The sequence below is a fragment of the Hypanus sabinus genome, chromosome 4 (assembly GCF_030144855.1).
Source record: "Hypanus sabinus isolate sHypSab1 chromosome 4, sHypSab1.hap1, whole genome shotgun sequence".
Taxonomy (NCBI): domain Eukaryota; kingdom Metazoa; phylum Chordata; class Chondrichthyes; order Myliobatiformes; family Dasyatidae; genus Hypanus; species Hypanus sabinus.
In genome coordinates this window covers 127,782,308-127,807,974 of record NC_082709.1, presented here as the reverse complement: position 1 = coordinate 127,807,974, position 25,667 = coordinate 127,782,308, and the positions used below count along the sequence as shown (strand labels likewise).

Below are 25,667 nucleotides of genomic sequence, written 5' to 3'. Positions count from 1 at the left end.
GTTCTTGCAATCAAAGTGGATAACCTCACATTTCTCCACATTAAATTGCATCTGCCATGAATTTGCCCACTCACCTAACCTATCCAAGTCACCCTGCATCCTCTTAGCATCTTCCTCACAGCTAACACCGCCGCCCAGCTTCGTGTCATCCGCAAACTTGGAGATGCTGCATTTAATTCCCTCGTCTACATCATTAATATATATTGTAAACCACTGGGGTCCCAGCACTGAGCCTTGCGGTACCCCACTAGTCACTGCCTGCCATTCTGAAAAGGTCCCGTTTACTCCCACTCTTTGCTTCCTGTCTGCCAACCAATTCTCTATCCACATCAATACCATACCCCCAATACCATGTGCTTTACGTTTGCACACTAATCTCCTGTGTGGGACCTTGTCAAAAGCCTTTTGAAAATCTAAATATACGACATCCACTGGCTCTCCCCTATCCACTCTACTAGCTACATCTTCAAAAAATTCTATAAGATTCGTCAGACATGATTTTCCTTTCACAAATCCATGCTGACTTTGTCCAACGATTTCACCTCTTTCCAAATGTGCTGTTATCACATCTTTTATAACCGACTCTAGCATTTTCCCCACCACCGATGTCAAACTAACTGGTCTATAATTCCCCGGTTTCTCTCTCCCTCCTTTTTTTAAAAAGTGGGGTTACATTAGCCACCCTCCAATCCTCAGGAACTAACCCAGAATCTAAGGAGTTTTGAAAAATTATCACTAATGCATCCACTATTTCTTGGGCTACTTCCTTAAGCACTCTGGGATGCAGACCATCTGGCCCTGGGGATTTATCTGCCTTTAATCCCTTCAATTTACCTAACACCACTTCCCTTCTAACATGTATTTCCCTCAGTTCCTCCATCTCACTAGACCCTCGGTCCCTTACTATTTCTGGAAGATTATTTATGTCTTCCTTAGTGAAGACAGAACCAAAGTAGTTATTCAATTGGTCTGCCATGTCTTAGTTCCCTATGATCAATTCACCTGTTTCTGACTGTAAAGGACCTACATTTGTCTTGACCAATCTTTTTCTTTTCACATATCAATAAAAGCTTTTACAGTCAGTTTTTATGTTCCCTGCCAGCTTTCTCTCATAATCTTTTTTCCCTTTTCTAATTAAGCCCTTTGTCCTCCTCTGCTGGTCTCTGAATTTCTCCCAGTCCTCAGGTGTGCCACTTTTTTTTTTGCTAATTTATGTTTCTTCTTTGGACTTGATACTATCCCTAATTTCCCTTGTCAGCCATGGGTGCACTACCTTCCCTGGTTTATTCTTTTGCCAAACTGGGATGAACAATTGTTGTAGTTCATCCATGCAATCTTTAAATGCTTGCCATTGCATATCCACCGTCAACCCTTGAAGTATCATTTGCCCATCTATTTTAGCTAATTCACGTCTCATACCTTCAAAGTTACCCTTCTTTAAGTTCAGAACCTCTGTTTCTGAATTAACTATGTCACTCTCCATCTTAATGAAGAATTCCACCATATTATGGCCACTCTTACCCAAGGGGCCTCACACGATAAGATTGCTAACTAACCCTTCCTCATTGCTCAATATCCAATCTAGAATGGCCTGCTCTCTAGTTGGTTCCTCAACATGTTGGTTCTGAAAACCATCCCACATACATTCCAAGAAATCCTCTTCCTCAGCACCCTTACCAATTTTGTTCACCCAATCTATATGTAGATTGAAGTCACCCATTATAACTACTGTTCCTTTATTGCACGCATTTCTAATTTCCTGTTTAATGCCATCCCCAACCTCACTACTACTGTTAGGTGGCCTGTACACAACTCCCACCAGCGTTTTCTGCCCCTTAGTGTTATGCAGGTCTACCCATATCAATTCCACATCCTCCAGGCTAATGTCCTTCCTTTCTTTTGCGTTAATCTCCTCTCTAACCAGCAATGCTACCCCACCTCCTTTACTTTCCTGTCTATCCCTCCTGAATATTGAATATCCCTGGATGTTGAGCTCCCATCCTTGGTCACCCTGGAGCCATGTCTCTGTGATCCCAACTATATCATATTCATTAATAACTATCTGCACATTCAATTCATCCACCTTGTTACGAATGCTCCTCGCATTGACACACAAAGCCTTCAGGCTTGTTTTTACAACACTCTTAGCCCTTAATACAATTATGTTGAAAAGTGGCTCTTTTTGCTTTTTGCCCTAGATTTGCCTGCCTGCCAGTTTTACTTTTCACCTTACTACTTTTTGCTTCTACCCTCATTTTACACCCCTCTGTCTCTCTGCACTTGTTCCCATCTCCCTGCCACATTAGTTTAAAGCCTCCTGAACAGCAGTAGCAAACGCTCCCCCATGCAGACAGTGGTCCAGACACAGCATTATGTTATGCCACATCCCTCTAAAGCACCATTTTAATATTTTGGATTGTAAGCACCAAGCGTGGCACAAATCACAAATAAGGAAGAGCAAGAAGTAGAGCGAACAAGTATTTGCCATGAATTCCCACCAGCCATCTTTCTTAAATGCATGAATAGTGGATCAATACCTTAGATGACTTCAGAAGGCAACTGATAATATGAGCAAAGACAACTTGAACATGCTACAGCTCTTGTCAATTAATGTGCTTCATGTATATTCAGCTTCTCCGCCAAGGAGTTGCAGGGTCACAACACAACTATTTGAGCTAACATTCCAGATCAGTACTGAAGGGAGTGCTATACCACTGGAAGTGTTGTCTTTCATATCAACTGCTAAAGCAATACCTACATACTTGATTAGTCATAAAACAGCCCATTGCTTTACTTTTAAGAAAATAGGGTTAAATATGAGTTCAATCAGTACTGATAATTTAGACATTTGTGCAATGCTCTCTGTGGGAACCTGATGTATTGAAAAATTACTGCCATGTTTCCCACAAAACCACAGGAGCAGTTTTTTTTTCAAAAATAGATAATTAGTACAATTACAAAAGTCACATTTTAATGAGAGAATTTCTTATGTTGTGAGGTAATCCAAAAGAAAATATGCTTTGGGTTACCTCACAGAGACAATGATAGAGGAGTCACTGAAAGCAAAATGGTCTTATCCTGATAAATGTTCTTCTCATGGCACTGAAATCAAGGCAATTGATGTCTTTATCCATGTCTGTGAACAGGACAAGCTCAGGATTCTGACTCTGAAGACATTGGGATGGGATTGGCAGTAAAGTGCCATCATACAATTTATAAACCATTTTTACTAAGTGCCTGGCAGCTGCATTACAATAAGAGAGAAAGAAAGATCTAGCCGACTCAATTCATTCAAAGCTGCTCATTTTAAGGACAGAAGCTACAATACGTCACCTCTTTAGTTTTTCCCCTTGAGACTGGCAGCACTCAAAAGCAGACACCCAGATGTACTCGAACTTATCCTAAGCATGGACTGGTTCTGCTATGGATGGTCATATTAAGGTAATGACTGAATGTGGGACAGTGTAAGTTGCCAAGTTGGAAATACAGAGCACGCTGTCTTTGGCACACAGGACTGCATTTCATTCACCAGCAAATTGCACTAAACATCTTGACTGTAGCTCAGCTTCCTTGATGGCTTTCCACATCCCTCACATCAAGCTCATACTTCATTCAAATTGAGGCACAATGACTCCTCTACACACAAAGATGAAGCAGACTGCAATAATTTTGATAACTTTGGAGGTCTTGTCTAAGCACTCTACCTCTACAGTCCAATTGCAGAATCTTTGCTTTACCACATCAGAAATATGCTCCAGATTAGTCCTCAATCAATGATGTTCAGCAGATTAAATGGCCTTTGTACAAACGCCCCTGCTGAAGGTGGATTACAGAACTGATGTGAATGTGATGAGCATGAGTTACAAGTAAAAGACTGGAAGGACTGGATTGCTTTGTAAACTGCCATTGAATTCAATGGGCTGAATGTTCCCTGTGTCAGAAGGAAATATGGAAATGCGCCTTAACAAACGCACCTCTCAGAAAGTTGAGGTGTAAGGAGTTAGAGAATATGAGAGAAGCCTCAGTGATGGGGCTTCATCACCTGTTGGATGTCAGAAAATGTAGTTGAGGCTTGACCCAAAAGCAGAGCAGTGGAGAAGACTTAGTGGTGAGTGATAACTTTCATAAAAAACTGCAAAATAACAAGACATGAGCGGCCACAAGACCATGAGAGAGCAGACACTAAACATGATAAGGCAATAAGGTACCTTGTGCAACTGGTTGGAGCAGGCTGGTTTGTATGAGTTTGAGTCGTTTGTATGATGAGGGCTGTGTTTAAATGGGTTGCAGAGTATGAGTTACTTGATCCATGCCATGGCCTGGGCCCTCCACTCTGTACTGTCCAACTTGGAAAATGGGATCTCATATGCCAGGCTGCAGTTTACAGCCTTCTGTTTGGCATTTAACACCATCATACCCCTGAAACTGGTGGGGAAACTGTTCTTGCTGGTTCTCAGTGCCTTCCTCTGCAACTGGATCCTTGACTTCTTGACAGACAGGCCACAGTCAGTCTGTGTGGGCAGCATCATCTCTAGTCCCATTACTTTGGCGCTCCCCAGGGCTGTGTGCTCAGCCAACTGCTGACACATGATTGGGTCGCAGGATTCAGATCAAACCATGTCATTACGCTACAGTGACTCATCATCCACAACGATGATGAGTCAGAGTACAGAGACGAAGTAGAGCGGCTAGTGGACTGGTGTGAGAACAGTAACCTCAGTCTGAACTTGGAGAAGACCAAGGAAATGATTGTGGACTTCAGGAAGGTACAGATGAACCATCCCCCACTGTAGAGAGAGTTAAATGCACCAAGTTCCTGGTTCACATAATGGATGACTTTATCTGGTCTCTCAATGTCACCTTCCTGAACAAGAAGGCACAGCAGCACCTCCACTTTCTACCATTGAGAAAGAGACTCTGATGCATAAAGACAAGAAGAATCAGGATGGGAAACAGCTTCTTCCCTGCTTCTGAACTCCCTGCCACATCGCATTTGAAGTGTCACCGGATAATTTGTACTATACCCTACAATACTTAATTTACACACTTTACTTTGTTTATCTATTCATAATTCATTTGTAGATTTAACTCTTACTTTCCTAAATTATTGTGTGCTATGTGTACTACTGTGCTTTACACGCTGGTCCAGGGAAACGTCTCATTTGGCAGTATGCATGTATAAAGTTAAGTGACAATAAACTTGACTTAACATGAAGCAACTGGCAGGTGACTCCTGTTACCCGGATAGAGACTGGGAGGAGACAGCATGTGCTGGCCTGACAGTTGTTATGTTTCTGGCTTGCCACCAGCTATTCATACGATCTACTTGAACTTTCCAACTGTACAAGCAAATGTGACTTCCGCATAATAAAGGCATCTACAGTAACAGGTACTGACTAGTAAGATGACATGAATAACAATCTGGAAGATGTTGTTCACTCATATGGGTACCATTTCACTGTTCTTGGTAAAAATTTCCCCTTGTTTCTCCTTCAACATATGCTACCTTTCCACAGGAAAGCTGATTAATGTGTTGCTGGTTCAAGACAAAGCATCTGTCACTGGCTTGACACTTCTGTGCACAGTATACTGTTATGCACAGCAGGTGATCTTTCACACATCCCTGGCCATGACATGGATGAATTCAGTTGCATAAAAGCTCGCTGCTGTGATAATTTTTATTCATGGGAGGACACTTCCTTGTCCAAGCAGCTATCTGCTGGGTCACTCTGGAACATATGGCAGAGCTCAGTAAGAAGTTGCCTGACAAAGAGAAGACGGCTCTTCACCTGCCATGCCAGTTTAAGATCACCAGGGTCCGTAACTGCAGCTCCCAGGCTAGTATTGTCTGAAGGAATAATTCTTCAGGAGTCATTTTACCTGCATTTATTAATCTTTATGAATTTGCCTTGCTGATTTAAATCCTCAAGCATAAGTTTCACCCAAAGAGGTTCCAATCTCTCCCCATCCTAAATGTTTGCAGCAACAACTGTGCAAAAAAGCAATGAATTCTGAGATGGAAACATTCTACAATGATAGAAATGAATATTGGGAGCTAAATAGGTTTAAATGCCAAATTTTCTTTAAAACAGTTTTAAACTTTATTACAACAAACTTAGTTTTGGGGATTAATTTTCCAGTATGCCAGTCTAGTCATACACCCAAATGAGTTAGGCCTCCCCCAGACAATGCAAATTTCATTTGGAGACCTCACTAATACCATTCCTTCTCTTTAAGAGGGCCCTTGCCCACAAAAAGTACAACTACTTTTGTTCCTTTATTTCCCTAAAATCACATCCTCACTGCAGCCTCATATGTATTCTCAACAATTGCTGCAAATTCAAAGTTTGCATATCGTTGACATTATTTCTACTGTCTCTGTTAGCCACTGGATGACACCCACTGCAACCAGCAAGACAGCTGCCTCCAAGCAGTATTTCCAATTGATGCCATCACATGTCATTGACAAGTCCTGCCTTAGCTGTGCAGAAGGAAACACCTGACAGCAATAAAAGAGTTTAATAATTCGTGTTTCATATCACCAATAACTTATATTCAGGTAGAAATTCCTAAATATGAAAATTATTACCTGCAAAAGATAACTTGAAAGTAACCATTTCATTACCAATCTTGGATAACTGGATCATGAATTTGCTCTATTCTGCCACGACTCAATAATCTAAATCTTTTCTACAGACACATCAACATTTCTCATATTGACATATTTCTGTCAGATCTGTCATGCATCTTATTTAATTGCTATAATATCAACATTACTGGCTAATATAAAATGCACTTTATTAAAATGTACATTTTGGTCATTCTAATTAGCATCTAGAATATTATAGCACTGGACTGGCCATTCAGCCCATGATGTTGGCCTGATCTAGATGCCAATTTATAGTAAATGTCCCCCTCTCGTGGATTACCCATACTCTCCGTTCCTTTCATATTCATGTGTCTATCTAAAAGCCTCTTAAACTCCACCAAACTGCTTGTTTCCATGACTACACCCAGTAACCTATTCCAGGCACTACCATCCTCTGCATTAAAAAAAACATTCCCCTCACAGAACCTTTAAGCTTCTGCACATAACCTTAAAGAATGGTGTTTGTCATTTCTATTTTGAGGAAAAGATTCTGACTGTCTGTCCTATTCCTCTCATAATCTAAGAAAACCTCTAATAGATCACCTACCAGCCTCTGACTCTTGGGAAAACAACTGAAGTTTGTTCAATCTTTCCTTATAGTTCACAGCCTCTAATCTAGGCAATGTCTTGCTAAATTACTTCCACATCCTCTCCACAGTCTCCAGTTCTTTTCTATAATACACATAATACAGCTAGCACAGACTGACTAAAGATTTATCTAATTGCAACAAATCTTCCTCACTTTTACACTCTACACCACTACCGATGAACACAGGCATGTCATACACCTCCTTTACCACCGTAAGTATAACCACTTCCAGTGAACTATGGGCCTGGACCCCAAGATCCTTCTGTGCCTCCTTGCTATTAAGCGGTCTACCATTAATATTTTCTCCCTTCCTTTGATCTCCTGAAATACAACACCTCAGATTTGCCTGGATTAAGCTTCATCTGCCACATTTTTTGCCCAGAGCTGTAACAGATTGATATCCCACCTCCTAATCCACCCATCCTTAATTTCATCCAAATCGTTGATACTGTATATATTACAAACAACAGAGGTCCCTGCACCGGTATCCCCACAGAACACCCCTGATCAGGAACCTCCAGCCAGAGTAAGATCCATGCACGTTGCAGAAATGGCATGAGCATTAGAAACCAAAACTCCTTCTGGTACATCTGAATAAGACTCTCGTTAGAAGATACACACTCTTGTAGTCCAGAGAGCCTCCTTTTATTTTAGCTTGCATTCTGCAATGTAATTTTTAAAAAATCTATTCAAAAACAGATAAGTTTTCTTTATCGTACTATTAAGTATGTTTTGTTGTCCCACTCTATCACAGTGTCTCTCTCTGAGGCTAGTAATCAGTGCCAAATTATTTGAATGATTTATGTTGTATAAAAGCCCTCACTGGAAAATAAGTGCAACTCACTGAACAGCCAGAGACAGAACTCATGCCCAAACTGTGGAATGAATTTAATTCTTATTCTCTATAGGTGAAGACACTATGCTCAGAATCAGAATCATATTTATACCACTCTCTTATATGATGTGATTTTGTTTTGTGTTCTGTGGCAGCAGTACAGTATCAGAGACTATTTTAAATTTTTAATACCATCACTATTTAAATACAACTTGGCAAGAAGAAACATCTTTTAATGAATTCTTTTTCTAAGGACATCATTTCTGGGAATCCTTTCTGAACATTTTGGCCCTGGGTGAGTTAAACTCTACAACAGGAAACTTAGAATTTTCCAGAAAACAAATGTGCACAGTATCAGGACTAAGTATCATGTCCAGAAGCATACTGACAGCCAGAGTTGAATAACCTTGGCTTGTTTCAGTTTGGAGACTCTTTAAGCACCAATGCTTTATTTGTATTTATAAGTCACACTGTTGTGTGAGGAATATGAACAGCACAAGAATAGCTTTTAACAGGAGTCGTTAAGAAGGAGAGTATGGGATTGCTAACTGATTTCTTCTTCCTTATGGTTAGTTAATTACTACTGCTGCTTTCCTTTCATTTCCCCAGTAACTGAATATTTTTTTTAATCCAGTAGGAGTGGATTATTCATATTTACCAAATAGGCACCATTAACTTGTCAACTGTTGAGTGCTGTGGCACTTGCGTTACCTGACAAAAGTCTTCATAAAAATAACCAGAGCATTTAGATAGTAAATCTCCCAAGAAACAACATGCTGTATTGCTCCAATTAAACCTCAGAATAATAAAGGCTTTGCCAGCAAACCAGGAAGGTGAGTTTGGAGGTACAAGTGAAGGGTGAATGGCCAATGCATAATGAGTTGACATTTTACTGAAGGTTACCATGTTACCTCTGATTAATGAATAGTCACAAATAAAACTGTTGATGAGGGTACTTTTTAAAGTATTTGTGCAAAGGCAAAATGAAAAAGCACAGAGTTATTGGATTTCTTGGCAGAAGGTATTTTTAGAGACTTGCTGACAACTCACAACAATGAAGACACAAAATATGAAAAAATAGCAAAATGCAACTAAAATAGACAGTGAAGCAATGGGGTTGTTATGACGAATGGTTGCACAAATTATCAGCATTTGGCATTATTGATTTCTCTTTTCCTGAATTTCTGTTAATTACTTTAAAATTTCTGTGCAGCTATCTTGTACGGCCATTCACAAATACAATAATCAGGTAATGCATTTTAAAATGCATTTACATTAAAGTTATACATTTGTCTCGACTGTTAAGGTTGCAATTCAAGAAGTGGCAAAATAACAGAAAACCACTTTGCATTCTGGAGTCTCGCATTGCTGGACTTATTCAAGCAGGCCAGCTCACATCAGACTGATTTACATGAGCATTATATACCTTGGCTTACTATCTTTTTATTTTAGTTTGTCAGTTCCTTCTCCACACTTAATGTATCTTGCAGTCTCTATTCCCTTCAAGTTTTGCTTTTTATTTTTATTGCTTTATCTTCATTTCTTGATGCCATGATTCTCATTTATCTTGGTCTTTACTTTGAATCTATCCCACACTTGCAGGCAGTTTAGATGTCTCTATTGTTCAATGTTCTGTTTTCCCAATCTGCTATTCACACCTTGTGTACTCCTTGTTTTTTTCCAAGCATTCCTTCCAATCTTTGTGCTCCTGTTCTGGATTCTCCACTCACTGTTGCATCGAAGCCACTCACAATCTTTATTTTCTGCCTCTTTTCTTTTTTTTTTATTTTTCTCAGTCCCTCTTCTGTCAGGCCAATGGTAATTTTCACATTTACTCCCCGTGCAGATGTGAAGTTAGTGCAAGATTTATGTCAGTATAATTATTTCTCTCCATTTTAGTTTGTTTCCTCAAATTCATTATTGTTTGCATCAATACACCACTCAGTAATTTCCACATTTAATTGGACACGTATCTATTGCTATGATATACTTACATGAAAATCAAGATCCCTGGCGGGTTCCAGGTCTGAAACATTAACCATTTTTCTTCCCAGAGTGCTGCTTTAACGGTTGAATATTTTCAGCATTTTCCACCTTTATGTTTTTATCTTGGGTTCAGTTAGTATATCATGCTGCATGGACAACAATCACCACCAGTCTATCACCTCAGTTCAAGTGCACATTTCTAGTAGTATAATTTCTTCCTATATAAACATCTGTCCGATTATATCACCCCTTCAATGTGATAATTTCTCATTATTTATCATCAGTGCGCAGCATATCTAAATTCTGTTTTGATTCGATCTGTTTCTTTCAGGATTTAACTTGTTTTACTTGTTTGCAATATTTCCTGTAAACAAACTTGTCTTACACGTCTGTCCCTATAACACTTCTTGTTGCCAATACCTAACAGGTTGAAATCGTACGTCAATGTTTCTCAACAGAATATCCAAGAATGCTTCTGCCTGGGTCCCAGTGCAGTTCCGTGATTCTCCCAGTTCAGAGTATTCACAACGTGCATCCTGGGTTTGTCAACATGTAGCATGTCCTAATGGATATCTTTTTCTGTTGAGTACAGACGCTTGCTCTGTGCAAATGTCAGGATTTCTCTTTAACACATAACACGGCCCTATTGACGATTTTTCCTTTCCGCGTCCTTTGGGTAATTCTAACCGTTAGAATTTCCGTCAAGTAGTTCTCAACTGATCTAAAACGCCTGTGCACCCACCATTCCTTTCTGGTTGTGAAATCTGCCTGTTTAACTCTGCCTGGCACAGATTAAGACGTTCATCTTCTTTCCTTACAAAGCTATTTATATATCTATCGGCAGCCCTGCATTCTGTTACATGCAGTTCTTAATTTCCCGAAAATTCCCTGTTCCTGCAACCTTGTCAGTTACTCAACAGTCCGTTGGAAATTCGCTATTGATTTTCAGTTGTTCTCAGCCCCTTTCTGACCCCGGCTCTCCTGCTTTTCTCCCGTCCCGGCTCGCCGGGGTCCCGTGCCCAATCTCCCGTGAGGGAATGGTGTTGCTTACCGCTGTCCAGCGCCCACTTGCAGTCCCACTCGCCGTCGGGAAGCGACCCGGCTCGAAAACACCTCTGCCAGAGAGAGAGGGAGAAGTGGCTGTCGGCGGTGACCCAGGCGGGACTCAGTAAGGCCACCACGTCCAGGCAGAGTGAGATGACCACGCACACCAAGCCGGTCAGTTTGAGCGGAGTTACCGCCGTCACTTGGCTCTCCTCGGTTGTTGACATCATGCAGCCGCCAGTAGTCAAAGCGGGAGCTCTCACTCTCTGCACCTCGCTCGCACAGAACCCCGTGGCTGGCGCCTCGCTCAGTCCTGCTCACAGGCTCCCTTTCTCCCCCTCTTTTTCTCTCTCTCTCCCTCCGCTCCTTTCCTCTCGGACTTTCTGCAGTCAACGTGTGAGTCAGCTCCTTGCTGGGAAAGCGCTGAACGTCAACACCTCCCCCTTCCCACCCTCTGGCCCTGACGCCTCGTGCCAAGCATCGCTCTGCGTTTCGAAACGCTTCCCTACTCCCATTGGTGATTATTCTCTGCCCAGCTCTTTCTCCCCAAACTTGCCCGCTCGCTTTTCCATCACCTTCTCCCCTTTTACCTCCAAAAATCCCCCAAACCATCCTCCCAGCACCTCCTTCATGTGATCAACCTCCAAATATCGCTCCTCACGCCTCCCCAAAAACCACCTTCTGGCCCTTCTCCCAACCCGCTCTCAATATTCATCCTTCAGTCTTAATGCCTCCTCTCAGTGTTCGTGCAGCTGTGAATGTTCAATTCTGCCTGGAGATTTTAATGCTTGTAGGCAGAAATAGACCTCCTGTCTCAACCGTTCCAACCAACAGTCAGAAAAAAATATGATTAGTTAAAAATTGTATCTGGATATATGAAATCTTTTTCAAGACTTTTTGTCATGATTTGAGCCTGGGATGTAGACTTATTGAAACCGCCAATGTCGAGGAAATTCATTTATAGAAGACATAGAAGTTTAGGAAATCACAAACAAAACTCAAAATCCAGGTAAAATTGTTCACTCAGCAAGTTGGTTCTTGATTGGCTCAGAGCCCATGGCTGCAATTCTCCAAGGCACAATAAATCCTCTTTTTTCCTTTCTTGTTACAATCAAGATTGTTAACCAAAGCATCTTTTTCAAAATGTTTATCATTTTGACGCAAATGACTCTTGTGCAGTTGAGCTGCGTTTTGTGAAACTAGACCTGAGAGCTCATCTGTAAATTGGCAAGGGATTTTGTACTTTCCGATGGACTGAGTTCCTCCTGTAGCTAATAAAGTGTTCACAGAGTGTATGTTCATGATCATCTGCTGCCCATTCACTTCAAGGTTGGATGTGTTGTGCATTTAGAGATGCTCATCTGCACACCACCGTTGTTATATGTGATTATTTGAGTTACTGCCACCTTCCTGTCAGATAGAACATGCCTGGCCGTTCTTCTATAACCTTTCTCATTAATAAGGCGTTTTTGCCCACGGGACAGCTGCTCACTGGATGTTATTTTGTTTTTGCACCATTCTCTGTAAACTCTAAAGGCTGTTGTGTGTGAAAATGCCAGGAGATCAGGACTTTCTGAGATACTCAAATCACATTGCATGGCACCAACATTCATTCCATGGTCAAAATCACTCAGGTCACTGTAATGTTGAATCAGGTTCATGGGTCTGGTAGGTGAGATAGGAAATGCTCTGACTTTGAATAGATCTATTAATCATCTATTTACAAACAGTAAAAATTGGACCAAGCATCAAGTTTCCCAATCAGACACTACAAACACTCAACAAATGTGCATACATTCAAAAGACATATTTAGTTAAAAGTGTACGTAGAGAATACCTTCTCAATCATCATGTGCATCATTGTCTTAAAAAAAAGAAGAAAGCAAACCCCTTCCATGTGCTATTTTACATACCTGGGATATTTGAAACTCGACACCAGGCATCTATCCAATGGGAAAAGCAGCTGCAGCTTCTAAGCTAACCAATCAAAATGGAAGGAACTTTCAACAATCAGAATAAGGCACGCCCCCACAGGACAATCACATTTCTTCTCTATTCTGATGTTAGGTCTGAACATCAGCTGAACCCCCTAACCATTTTTGCATGCTCTTATGTATTGGATTGCTGCCCCATGATTGGCTGATTAGATATTTGCATTAATGAGTAGGTGTACAGGTTTACCTAATAACATGGCCACAGAGGGTACTTCCAAATACAAGACAATAGATTTTGGCTATTTCCTTGTGGGGAGATGTTGTGCATGCTAATGATGTAAATGTGAAGGAAAGGAGCAATATCTTATGATAAATCTAGAAGTTGTTTCTGAGATGTATCACTCCTGCAGTGGCAGTATCAACATGAAAATCCACTGACACAAACTCTTTTTCACATATTAACTGAAGCCAAATTCTTCTATTGACTTTATACTACAGACTAAACTTGCCAGTAATAGCTTAGCTACCCTAAGGCCCTTACAAAGGCATTGGACGTGTTAATTCACACCTCCTGAGCACAGAAATTTAATTTTGACTGTGAGGGAATATTGTTCTTACAGTTACTATTACTTGCTGTGGACCTAAAAAAGTTTATTTTTCCTTCATTTAATAATTAATGATTTTTTCAATCTGATTGGTTTAAGAAGCATACATTACTTGTCTTATTGACACAAGTACTAGATGCCCTTGTGATATAAAATGTTTTAGTCATATTTGAATAAATTACTAAAAAAATTAATGTGTAAATCCTACAGAAAGACCATGCAAAAGTGGTTAAGCTTATCCATTTATCCCAGCATCAGATAATCTGACCCATTATAATGGTTTTCATATCAATTATATTTAATCTGGTCAAACATTGTGACTATTTTCTTAATTCCTGAAACAATGTGCCTAAGAAGAAACAAAATTGACTTCATGGTTGATCAGTTTAGTTCTATCTGCTTCCAAAGAAGTGGTCAGAAATAAAAAAAAAGTTCAAATAAAGTATGACTTCTAAAGCCCACTGTAAATTAATATAGAGATTTTCCATTTTGTAAATCTTTTCTAGGTGATGCCCTGCTTAGAATATGAATATATAGAACACTTTTGGAAGGAACATCATTTCTGAAGTTAAGCTATGATTGCTGAAGACTAGATCAAATCATAAAGACCTCAGTCCATTGTTCTTTTCAATGACACCCAAACCTTAGGTATCCTGTATGTTTATTGGAAAATTGATATTTTACTCATCAACCCATTTGAGCTTGGGCAATTACAATGTTCTCAAGAAATAGTAAGAATGGTGATGGCCATTACATTTTTCATCTCCAAGTCTTTCTAAGCTGATACTGTGGACATCTGCACTGTAAAACAGTTTACAACATCAACTAAAGTAGGACAATATGAACTGAAGGCCTTATACATGTTCTATATAGAATATAGAACATTCTATGTATGTTTTCAATATAGAACACAGAACAGGACAGGAACAGGTTCTTCTGCCCACAGTGTTGTGCCAAACCAACTTGCAGTCAAATGGCCAACTAAACTAATTCCTTATGCCTACACAATGTTTTTATCCTGCTATTTTCCTCACGTTGTGTCATGTTCATGTGTCTATCTTATTGTCTCTCTTAAAGTCCCTAATGTATCTGCCTCTATCACCCACCCCAAGCAGTGCATTTGGGGTACCCACCACTCTCTGTGTAAGAAAACCATCTCCTTTAAAATGACCGCCTTTCATCTTAAAAGCATGCCTTCTGGTATTAAAATTTTCATAACCCAGCAGGAAAGATGCTGTCTGTCTAATCTGACTTTGTCTCTCATAATCTTATAAACCTTTATTAGTTCGCTATTTAGCCTCCACTGCCCCAGAGAAAACATCCCAAGTTTGCCCAGCCTCTCATTACATCCCTCTAATTCAGGTAGGATCCTAGTAAACCTCTTCTTCAACCTTTCCAAAGCCTCAACATCCTTCCTATAATGGGATGACAAGAACTGTACACAATACTCCAGCTTGTGCTAACTAGTTTTATAAAGCTGCAATATAACTTCCTGACTTTTGAACTCAATATCTCAACTAATACAGCATGCCTTTACCTCCTTACCCACCCAATCAACTTGTGTAGCCACTTTCAGGGAACTATGAATTTGGGCCCTAAGACCCTTTTGCTCATCATCACTGTCAAGGGACCTGCCTTTAACAGTGTACTGTCTCCTTACATCCACTCTAATAAGGTGCAACACCACATTTGGTCGGGTTAAACTCTGTATGTCATTTTTCTGCCCTTACCTCTGCCACTGATCTATACCCCACTATAGTCTTTGCCAGTTATGTACGGTATCCACAAAAGAACATGTCATCTATAAACCACCTAACCCTCCCTTCCATGTTTCCATCCAGGTCATTTATATACATCATAAATATCAGAGGTCCCCATAAATATCAGAGATATTGTTAAATGCCTTACTAAAATCCATTCAGACAACATCCATAGCTCTACTTTCATCAATCACCCTCATCACCTCATCAGAAAACTCAATCAATTGTTAATCAAGTTGCCCTGCATAATGCCGTGCTGGCTCTCCCTAATTAGGCCATGGTTTTCCAAATGCTCATAAATCCTATCCCTAAGAATTTTCCCCAGTAATTTGCCTACTACTGACATGAGATTCACTGGTCTATAGATTCCAGGATTATTCCTGGTTCCGTTCTTGAACAATAGAACAACATTTACTGCTTGCCAGTCCTCCAAGACCGCACCTGTAGTTAGAGAGGACACAAAGTTATTAGTCAAGTCCCTAGCATTCTCTTCACTTGCCTCTCTCAATAACCTGGGGCATATCCTATCAGGCTCTGGAGACTTATCCACCTTAATGCCCTTTAAGAGTCCCAGCACTACCTCTTCCTTTACTTTGAAATGCCCTAGCATTTTAATACTCCTGGCACCGATCTCCATATCCAACATGTCCTTCTCCTTGGAAAATACTGATTTAAAGTACTCATTAAGGACTACATCTTCATTGTTTGCATCAAAACAAATGCTCCGTGTTTTCCCCTTGAGTGGTCCCACACTCTCCCTAGTTATACCCTTGCTCCAGGCTTGTGTATATAATTCCTTGAGATTTTCTTTAATCCTGTTTCCCAAGGACTTTTTATGGCCCCTCCTGGCTTTCCTTACTCTATTCTTGTGTTCTTTTCTGGTTTCTGTATCATTGTCAAAGGCTCTATTTTATTTTAACTTCCTAAGCTTTACATACTTTTTCTTTTTCTCCTTGAATAAATTCATCTCTTGCCTCAACATCTGAGGTTCTCTTACAGCATCTTGTCATCCTTCTTTCTGACTGAAACATACCTATCATGTACATTTGGACTTTAAACATCCTCCACATGTCAGATGTGGATTTGCCCCAAAAAACCCAGCTGTTCCCAATTAACTCTCCCAGTTCCTGCCTAATGGTCCGTACTTACCCTTATCTATAGATATCCTGAAACTTAAGGAGTTGTAGTCACTGTCACCTAACTGCTCACCAACTGAAAGATCAATCACCTGGCCAGGATCATTACCCAACACCAGATCCAGTACACCTCTCCTCTTGTTGGGCTATTTATATATTGTTTTAAGAAACTCTCCTGAATGCATCTAACAAATTCTGCCCCATTTAAACCACTTGAACTAAGAAGGTCCTAAATTATATTATGGAAGTTGAAGTCCCCCATGACAATAACTCTATTGTTTTTACACCTTTCCTAAATCTGCTGGCATATCTGTTCCTTAGTGTCCTGGTGACTATTTGGGGGGGGGGGGGGTCTGTAGATCAGAGTGATTACTGTACACTCTTCCTATTTTCAAGTTCTACCCATTTGAACTCAGTGGATGAGTCCTCCAATATGCCCACTCTGAATGCAGCTCTGATACTGTCCCTGATTAGTAGTACAAATCTCCCCCTCTTTACCTCCCTCTCTTCATTTTCTAAAACATCAAAACCATGAACATTAAGCACCCATTACTGTTGGCGCATGGCCAAGTGGTTAAGGTGTTCGTCTAGTTATCTGAAGGTCACTAGTTCGAGCCTTGGCTGAGGCTTGCACGTGTATCCTTGAGCGAGGCACTTAATCACACATTGCTCTGCGACAACACCAGTGCCAAGCTGTAGTACATAGGTGTTATTGGCAAGAATAAAGAGTCCTAAGCAATCTACAGATGAAAATGTGTGCGCGCGCGCCCACACAAATCATTCCAGTTCTTTCCACTTACAAATTCTCCAGTAACATTTGTATTGTGACGATACACGCAGGTAACACCAGTTTCTGTATGGTACAGAAGTATTTCTTGTTGCTGCACATTCCTGGCTAAATGAGCTTTTGGTATAGCAGTTTCTACTGTTTCATTAAGCCATTCCACTTCAAATGAACCAGCAGTTCTTTTGCACTTCACGCCGTTTGCTCCTTTGGAATTCAACATAGTGAATCAATAATTTCTATAAAAGAACAGTGTAAATAAGCCCTTTCTGAAATCAGCAGCTCTCCCACTGTATATTTCAGCAATGAACAAGGGAAGTGGACTTGTAGCATTTTACATTGTCAATGTCCACCAGGGTCTTGCGATTGCAAGAGAAACACCCAAGTCAATCACTCACCACCTTCGTGCACTGACTCTGATGCCTTCCTGTAGCAGGCAGTAACATAGTCCACACCGGGTCCAGCTGCTCCAGTTCCCTTCAAACGAGCAGCTTGCTTATGGAGTTGGCCTGCAGAACCTGAATTTCTTCATGGCCAGCATTGTCCTGTGGTCATAAAAAAAGATGTTTAAAAAAGATCAAAACACCTTTGGTTGGCCCCCGAGATGCCGCTGCATCCAAGTGCGCCATCATCTTACCAGAAGCACCCCTTATACTTTTCTCCTTTCGTCTGTAGCTCCCCCCTGTACTTTCCTCCAATTACCGTAAAATTATGCCTCATTGTATTAGACATTTCCACCCTGGGAAAAAAGTCACTGGCTATCCACTCTATCTATGCCTTTACCCTCTGGTACACCTCTAATAGGTCAGCACTCATCCTCCTTTACTCCAAAGAGAAAAGCCCTAACTCACTCAACCTATCTTCATAAGGTATGCCCTGCAGTCCAGGAGTCATTCCGGCAAATCTCCTCTGCACCCTCGCTAAAGTTTCCACATCTTCCTATAATGAGGTGACCAGAACTGAATACAATATCCCAAGTATGGTCTAACCAGGGGTTTTATAGATCCACAACCTTACCTCGTGACTCTTGAACTCAAACTCTCAACTACCAAAGGCCAATAAATATTATTTAACTCTTTCTTAGCTGACATAACTCTCTAGAGCGCTGTCGGGATCCTTGTTTCCTAAACCTTCTGCTTGACTAGGTGTTCCACATCTTTTATCAACCATGGTTCCTTCACCCTTTCATCCTTTCCCTGCTTCAATGGGATAAACCTATACAGAAGCATGAGCAAGTACTCTTGAAACAACCTCCACATTTCTGTTCTGCATTTCCCTGTGTACATTTGTTCCCAGTTTATGTTCCCCAGTTCCTGCCTAGTAGTAGTATAATTCCCGCTTACCCAATTAAATACTTTCCCATACCATCGGCCTCTATCCCTCTCCAAGGCTGTAATAAAGGTCAAGGCGTTGTGGTCCTGTCTCTGAAATGTGCTCTCACTGAGAGACCTGACACTTGACCAGGTTCATTGCCCAGGACCAAATCCAGTATGGCCTCTCCTCTAGTCAGCCTGTCTACATATTGTGTCGGGAATCCTTCCTGGACTCACCTAACAAATTCTGCTCCATCCAAACCTTTCACATTATGGAGATGACAATCAACTTTAAGGAAGTTGAGGTCCCCCATGGCAACAACCCTGTTATTTTTGCACCTTCCCAAACTCTGCCTCCCAATTGGTTCCTCAGTGTCTCTGTTGCTATTGGGGGGGGGGGGGGAGGGTAGGAGGGTCTATAGAGTATTTCCAATTGTGATCGCTCCCTTCTTGTTCTTCAAGCATTGAGCATTTGAGCTGAAATTATTCCCCACTATGTTGCAAATGTTGTTCCTTATTTTGTACCTCTTCTTCTATAATGGATAGTTAAACATGCTACTAAATGTCTTTCAATTTGGCTGATGGGTCTGCTGCAGTAGAAATTAGTAGTGCGCATAAGCTGAGTCATAGATGAAAGGATATTGACCTAAAACATTAACTTTCTTTCTCTCTATAAATAAGGAGACTGATCTGCTGAAAAATTTCAGCTTGTTCAGTGTATATTAAAAAAGACTTTAAATGTCTTTAACAAAAAAGAACATTAATAATAACTCCATGGCTAAGAAGGCATATGGTGCATTGGCATTCATCAATTGTGGGATTGAGTTTAGGAGCCAAGAGGTAATGTTGCAGCTATATAGGACCCTGGTCAGACCCCACCTGGAGTACTGTGCTCAATTCTGGTCGCCTCACTGTAGGAAGGATGTGGAAATCATAGAAAGGGCACAGAGGAGACTTGCAAGAATGTTGCCTGGATTGGGAACATGCCTTATGAGAATAGATTGAGTGAACTCGGCCTTTTCTCCATGGAGCAAAGGAGGATGAGAGGTGACCTTATAGAGGTGTATTAGATGATGAGGGGCATTGATTATGTGGATACTCAGAGGCTTTTTCCCAGGGCTGAAACTGCTAGCACAAGAGGGCACAGTTTTAAGGTGCTTGGAAGTAGGTACAGAGGAGATGTCAGGGGTAAGTTTTTTACGCAGAGAGTGGTGAGTGTGTGGAATGGGCTGCCAGCGATGGTGGTGGAGGCGGATATGATAGGGTCTCTTAAGAGATTCTGGATAGGTATATAGAGCTCAGAAAAATAAAGGGCTAGGGTAACCCTAGATAATTTCTAATGTAAGGATATGTTCAGCACAGCTTTGTGGACCGAAGGGCCTGTATTGTGCTGTAGGATTTCTATGTTACTAATAACTGCATGAATGCATGTTAAATTATTTTCTTTTTGGCCTATTTTGGCAATAAGATCCTACTGCATAGATAATCTGATTTAGTGATGATGCTTGAGAGAATGCGGTCACTAGTGGACAATTCCTTTAATTACACTTTGGGTGACACCTTTACAAATCAACGGTGCTTAAATGTCCAGCCCATTCTGACCTATCTGTCTCTGGCCACCTGGTTGTCATACTGAAAGCAAGTTTGAAAGGCAATGCATCAGCTTCCATCCAGTAATACTGCAGCCTTCCAGACCCAATATTGACTTCTACAAATTCCAATAATTCATTTTCTGTATCTGTATTTGAACTGGCATTTCTGCTGTAAGTCACTCCTCTGTGATTTTGGCTCAATTTTTTCTCTGCCCATTGGCACAGTCCAGTCTGTATGGCCCATCAAACCACCCTGTATTTTGTAACTTCTTTGTCTGCCTTATATTCAATTTGCCACCGTCTCTCAAAGTTCAAAGTAAATTTATTATCATAAGTACATATACTGAATGGCAAATACAACCCTGAGATTCATTTTCCTGTGGGCATACTCAGCAAATCTATAGAATAGTAACTATAACAGGATCAATGAAACATTAACCAATGTGCAGAAGACAACAAACTGTGCAAATGCAAATATAAATAAATATCAATAAATAATGAGAATTTGAAATAAATGAGATAAAGAATCCTTAAAGTGAGATCTTTGGCTGTGGGAACATTTCAATGATGGGGCAAGTGAGTGTAGTTGTCCCCTTCTATTCAAGAGCCTGATGGTTGGGGGGTAATAACTGTTCTTGAACCTGGTGGTGTGAGTCCTGAGGCTTCTGTACCTTCCACTGATGGCAGCTGTGAGAAGAGAGCCTGTCCTGTCTGGTGAGGATCTCTGATGATGGATGCTGCTTTCTATGAAGCATTTCATGGAGATGTGCCCAGTAGTTGGAGGGCTTTACCTGCTTCATTGACTACTACTTATCTCTTAGACCTCAACCCATCATTTTTCATTCCAATTGCATTATCCCTTCCCAATATTCTCTTGAATTTTGATTCTGTTTTACTATCTTTCCCAGTCTGACACAAGATCTTTGACCTGCAATGTTAACCCTGTTCCTCTTTCTACAGATGCTGGCTGCCCCGCTCCATGTTCCGAGTATTTTTGTTTAGCTTCACACACACTGGTAAACACCAGTTACTGTTTATGAACAGCACTATACTATGAATTAACTCGTCAATAAATATATTCACAGTAAAACTAATCGGTGTGCTAATCTCCTTTGATGCAGTTTGAAAGAATTTCAAAAATTAAATTTTGTGAAGATGACAAATGCAAATGGATATCCTCAAAGTGCTGATACAATCTGATCAGTGCTAATGCAAGTTACATTTCCTGTATAAGCAGACACTGGCATCTCACTACCACCTTGAAGTAATGTCAGCTTGATTTGTTCCAAGTGGTAAAACACAAATTAAGTCATATTGGAAATTAAGATTAGACCAAGTTTGATGATTGTCTAGTCAGTACTAAATAAAGAACAATCAAAAAGCCTTAAGATGCAGACAAGTGCAAGAATAAGCTGGAAAGTTGCAGAACACATTGAAGTGAACAAAATGCAAAGTAATAAGAAAAATACCTTCCTCTTGTTTTTTTTAATCAAAGGTTTGGATCTATCAAAACAAATCTACTAACTCAACTCTTTCAGGAATGTTTAAAGCAAAGTTCAATTGGAAAAATGGAGCATGTCAATAATATTGCATTGTTATCCAAGCTGGTGAAGTCTGAACTGGTTTTTGGACTCTGCTGCATCTTCCAAAACAAGTTTCTGTAGAAAGTTTAACCAGATATTGGGTTACCGTTGTTGTGAAGGCAGAGATTTGGGAATTGTGTGCTTTAAATATTGGTGAAAGAGCTTTATTTTGTGCTATTATAAATAAACAGAGGTGGCAGGTTGTGTTTAAATACGGACTCTCCATTTTTTTACCTAATAGGAGTAGAAATTTATATGCTTGATAACAGTAGACAGGAGGAGGGAGGCTTATCTGGCTAAATAGCACTTAATATAAGTTCTTGAAATAATATAATTCCATTAATATATTATGTGGGTTGCTCTTAATCAGTTCTCTTTGACATTGACTCACTCTCTTTGTCTCCGGCATGGGTTGCTCGTTGCTTATGATTTATGGCTTATTATTGTCAACAAAACACAGGCAACAAACAAGGGATAGTAAAAGGATCTGCTGGACTTCATAAGTTAATAATTACAATGAAATTCAGTTGGAATCAAGAAAATATAAAGAAAGTTGTATTTCTATTGCATCATCCAGATTTTTTTCAATATATTCTAAAGCTTTTATAAAGTCCTTTTGAAATGAAACTTGCACATATCAAGCTCCACAAGCAACAAGACACAAAATGGTTAAAATCAGACTGTATATAGCAAATGCTTCTGGAGGGAATACTTCAGCAAACTGGAATTTGCGGAGGCCTACTTACAAATGGAGGTGGAAGGAGAGTCCAACGTGTTTCTCACCATCACCACTCACAAAGGGCTTTATCACTCCACTAAAGCTACGGCCTAGGTGCTGCAAGGCTGCCCCGACAGTCTGCGTTACCTGGATGACATCATTGTTGCGGGTGAGGATGACAAGGAACACCTCCAAAATCTCAAGACAGTGCTAAAAAGAACAGAAGATTGTGGGCTTAGAGCAGGATGTGATGAGTGTGATTTCTTTAAACCAAGCATCACCTACTGTGGTCATACCATTGACGCACAAGCTTTACACAAGTGTGTTGAAAAAATTCAAGAAGTGGTGGATACTCCAAGGCTAAAGGACATGTCACAGTTGTGGTCCTTTTTTTAGGATCTATCAATTACTGTACCAGGTTTCTACCAAACCTTGCGAATGCTCCACCCTTTGAACTCATTACTATAGATTGAGAAGAAATAGTGACATCAGATACTGTACTCACACACTGTGATGCACATTGTCCAGTGAAGCTTGCCTGTGATGCCACATCTTATGGTATAGTTGCAGCCATATCACATGTTATGAATGCTGGAAGTGAATGCCCATAGCCTTTGCATTATGTTACCATACTGCAGAGAAAAATTACACACAGATTGATAGAGTGGCCTTGAGGTTAGCTAGGAGTGTAAAATGTTTCAACTAGAACTTGTATGGGAGAGAATTTACCCCGATTACTGATCATCAACCACAAGGGTCTATTTTCAATTTACAAAAGGGAGTTCCACTAACAGCAGGAGCACAAATGTGGAGAAATGGACTCTGTTCAATTACAAGATCGAATTCAAGAGGACAACTAATCATGGAAATGCTGATGTAATGTCCTGTTTACCCTTGGAAAAGGAAATACCTGAAAAATTTACAAACAAGAACACTCTCCTTGACATATTTGCCCCAGTGCAAATCAAAGGTCTCCCTATTACACCAGACATGATGCAAAGCGAAGCCAGAAAAGTCCTCACACTGTCTCAGGTCTACATGGCAACCCAAAATGGCTGGAATGTGCAGCAAAAATTCCAGTTCCCCCATTGTGATCTGTGCTAGCATGAACTTGCCCTTGATGGGGGCTGCTTTATGTGGGGATTGAGAGTTATTGTTCCATCCAAGCTGAGAGCCAAAGTGTTGGAGACACAACATGCTGGTCATCCAGGTGTGGCCAAAATGAAAACGTTGACTTGAAGCCTTGTCTGATGGCCTGAGGTAGATCAGCAGATCGAGTAGCTTGCCAAGCACCGCTCAGGATGCTAACATGTCCAGAGCTGTCAGAATCACTTCCTGCAGTCCCAGCATCCACTCCTACAACCACCATGCAGACTCCAGAACCTGAGATTGTTTCACAAGTCTCCCTGCCAAGCAGAGTGACCCCTACCCCTCCTCTTCAGGAATCTTTTAGAGTTTCAAAACCACAGATTGTATGGGACTTGAACTTGCTGATGAGTGTTCCTGTATGCCTGCTACCCTGAGGAAATGTCTTGGCCTGAAACGTTGGCTATTTATTCATTTCCATAGCTGCCTGACCTGCTGAGTTCTTCCGAGTTCTTGTGTGTATTGTTCTGGATATCCAGCATCTGCATAATCTCTTGAACTGATGCCTATTACTCTTATACTTACGGTGGCAAAGTTTATGGTTTGGGGAGGTGCTGACAGAATAGCTTGGGTGAGTGACTACACATTTGATAGATGATGTTCTGCTCTGGCTTGGTATGCATTGAGATTTGAATGTGTTTAGAGCTCCACTTGTTCAGGAAAGTGGGAAATATTTCATTGTGTTCCTAACTGATATATTGTAAATGGTAGAAATGCTTCTGGATGCCAGGGCATGTGTCATCACAAGAAACCTAGCCTCTGACCTGCTGTGCCAAGCACTGTATTCATTTGGCTGATCCAATTGAATTTCTGATTAACGCTGAACATGTGGAAGCTGCTGCACTTAGTAATAGTGATGACTCTGAATGAGAAAGATAGTTCTTTGCTTCCTTCTTGTTGGATATGGCAGTTTTGTGACATGCAATTAACTTGCCAAAATCCAGCCCTTGTCTAATGCTGTCTAGGTCAAGAATGGGCCAGCTCAATTTACTTGGGGCGGGACAGGGGTTTATAAGTGAATATCTCCACTTCTAGCCTTATAAAAGAAGAAAAAAGCTTAATGAAGCAGCTAAAGTGTTGCTAGGCCAAAGGCACTGCCTTATAGGAACTCATAGTGACATCCTTGGGCTGGGAGGATCGAGCTTCAATGACCACATCTACTTTCCTATGAGCAAGATATCACAAAAGCCACAGGAATTACTTCACTTTGATACCATTTGATTTAATTTTACCAAGATTCCTGTTGTCCTACTCAGTCAAAAGCCACTTTGATGTCAAAAGTAATCACTCTCAGTTCATCTCCAGAAACCAGCTTTATCTGTCTCTGAACAATGGCCACAATAGGGTCTGCTGGTAAGTGGCCCTAGTGGAACACCAGCTGAGCACTGGTGGATAGGTCGATGGGAAGTAATTGTTGCTTGATTGGACCTTCAACAGCACCTTCCAAGACTCTGCTGATTGAGAGCAGACTAATATCAGAGGGCATGCATTGAAGTTGAGAGGGAGTAGGTTCAAGGGGGCTGTGAAGGGTAAATTTTTTACTCAGCTATGATGCCTGGTATGGTGGTGGAGGCAACTACATTAGAAGCTTTTAAGAGATGTTTGGATAGGCCCATGGATGTAAGGAAAATGGAGGGATATGGAAGTAGGAGGGATTAGTGTTGGGGTGTTTTTGATTTGCTTTATCGCTGGCTCGCACAACATTGTGGGCTGAATGGCCTGTTCCTGTGCTGTACTGTTCTATGTTCTATTTAATTGGACAGCAATTAAGAGGATCAGATTTGTCTTTTTGTCAACAGAACATAACTGCACATTTTCTACATAGATGGGTAGTTGCCAGTGCTGCAATTGTATTGAAGCAGCTTAGATTGAGCTATGGGTACATCTGGAGAGCAAGTCCTCAGCTCAGCTTCTGTGATTGTGGAGTTTTCTATAGGAAACCGGGATGAATTGTCTATTTGCTCTTCTGGTTGAACATGATTGTGAATGCTTC

The 25,667-nt window shown here is 40.7% G+C and overlaps 3 protein-coding genes across 5 annotated transcripts in view; 1 reads left to right on the top strand and 2 right to left on the bottom strand.

The window, feature by feature from the left end:
* tmem47 (transmembrane protein 47) overlaps positions 1–11,727 on the bottom strand; it is a 34,493-nt gene extending 22,766 nt beyond the window's left edge. Inside the window, exon 1 of the mRNA XM_059968138.1 lies at positions 11,111–11,727. Within this exon, the coding sequence (XP_059824121.1) occupies positions 11,111–11,333 (223 nt within the window). The 5' untranslated portion in view covers positions 11,334–11,727. The remainder of the gene's footprint in view (positions 1–11,110) is intronic.
* Positions 1–25,667, bottom strand: part of LOC132393193 (uncharacterized) — a 163,011-nt gene that overhangs the window by 2,741 nt on the left and 134,603 nt on the right. The gene's annotated exons all lie outside the window — the stretch shown is intronic.
* LOC132393194 (uncharacterized) overlaps positions 1–25,667 on the top strand; it is a 322,118-nt gene that overhangs the window by 236,970 nt on the left and 59,481 nt on the right. The gene's annotated exons all lie outside the window — the stretch shown is intronic.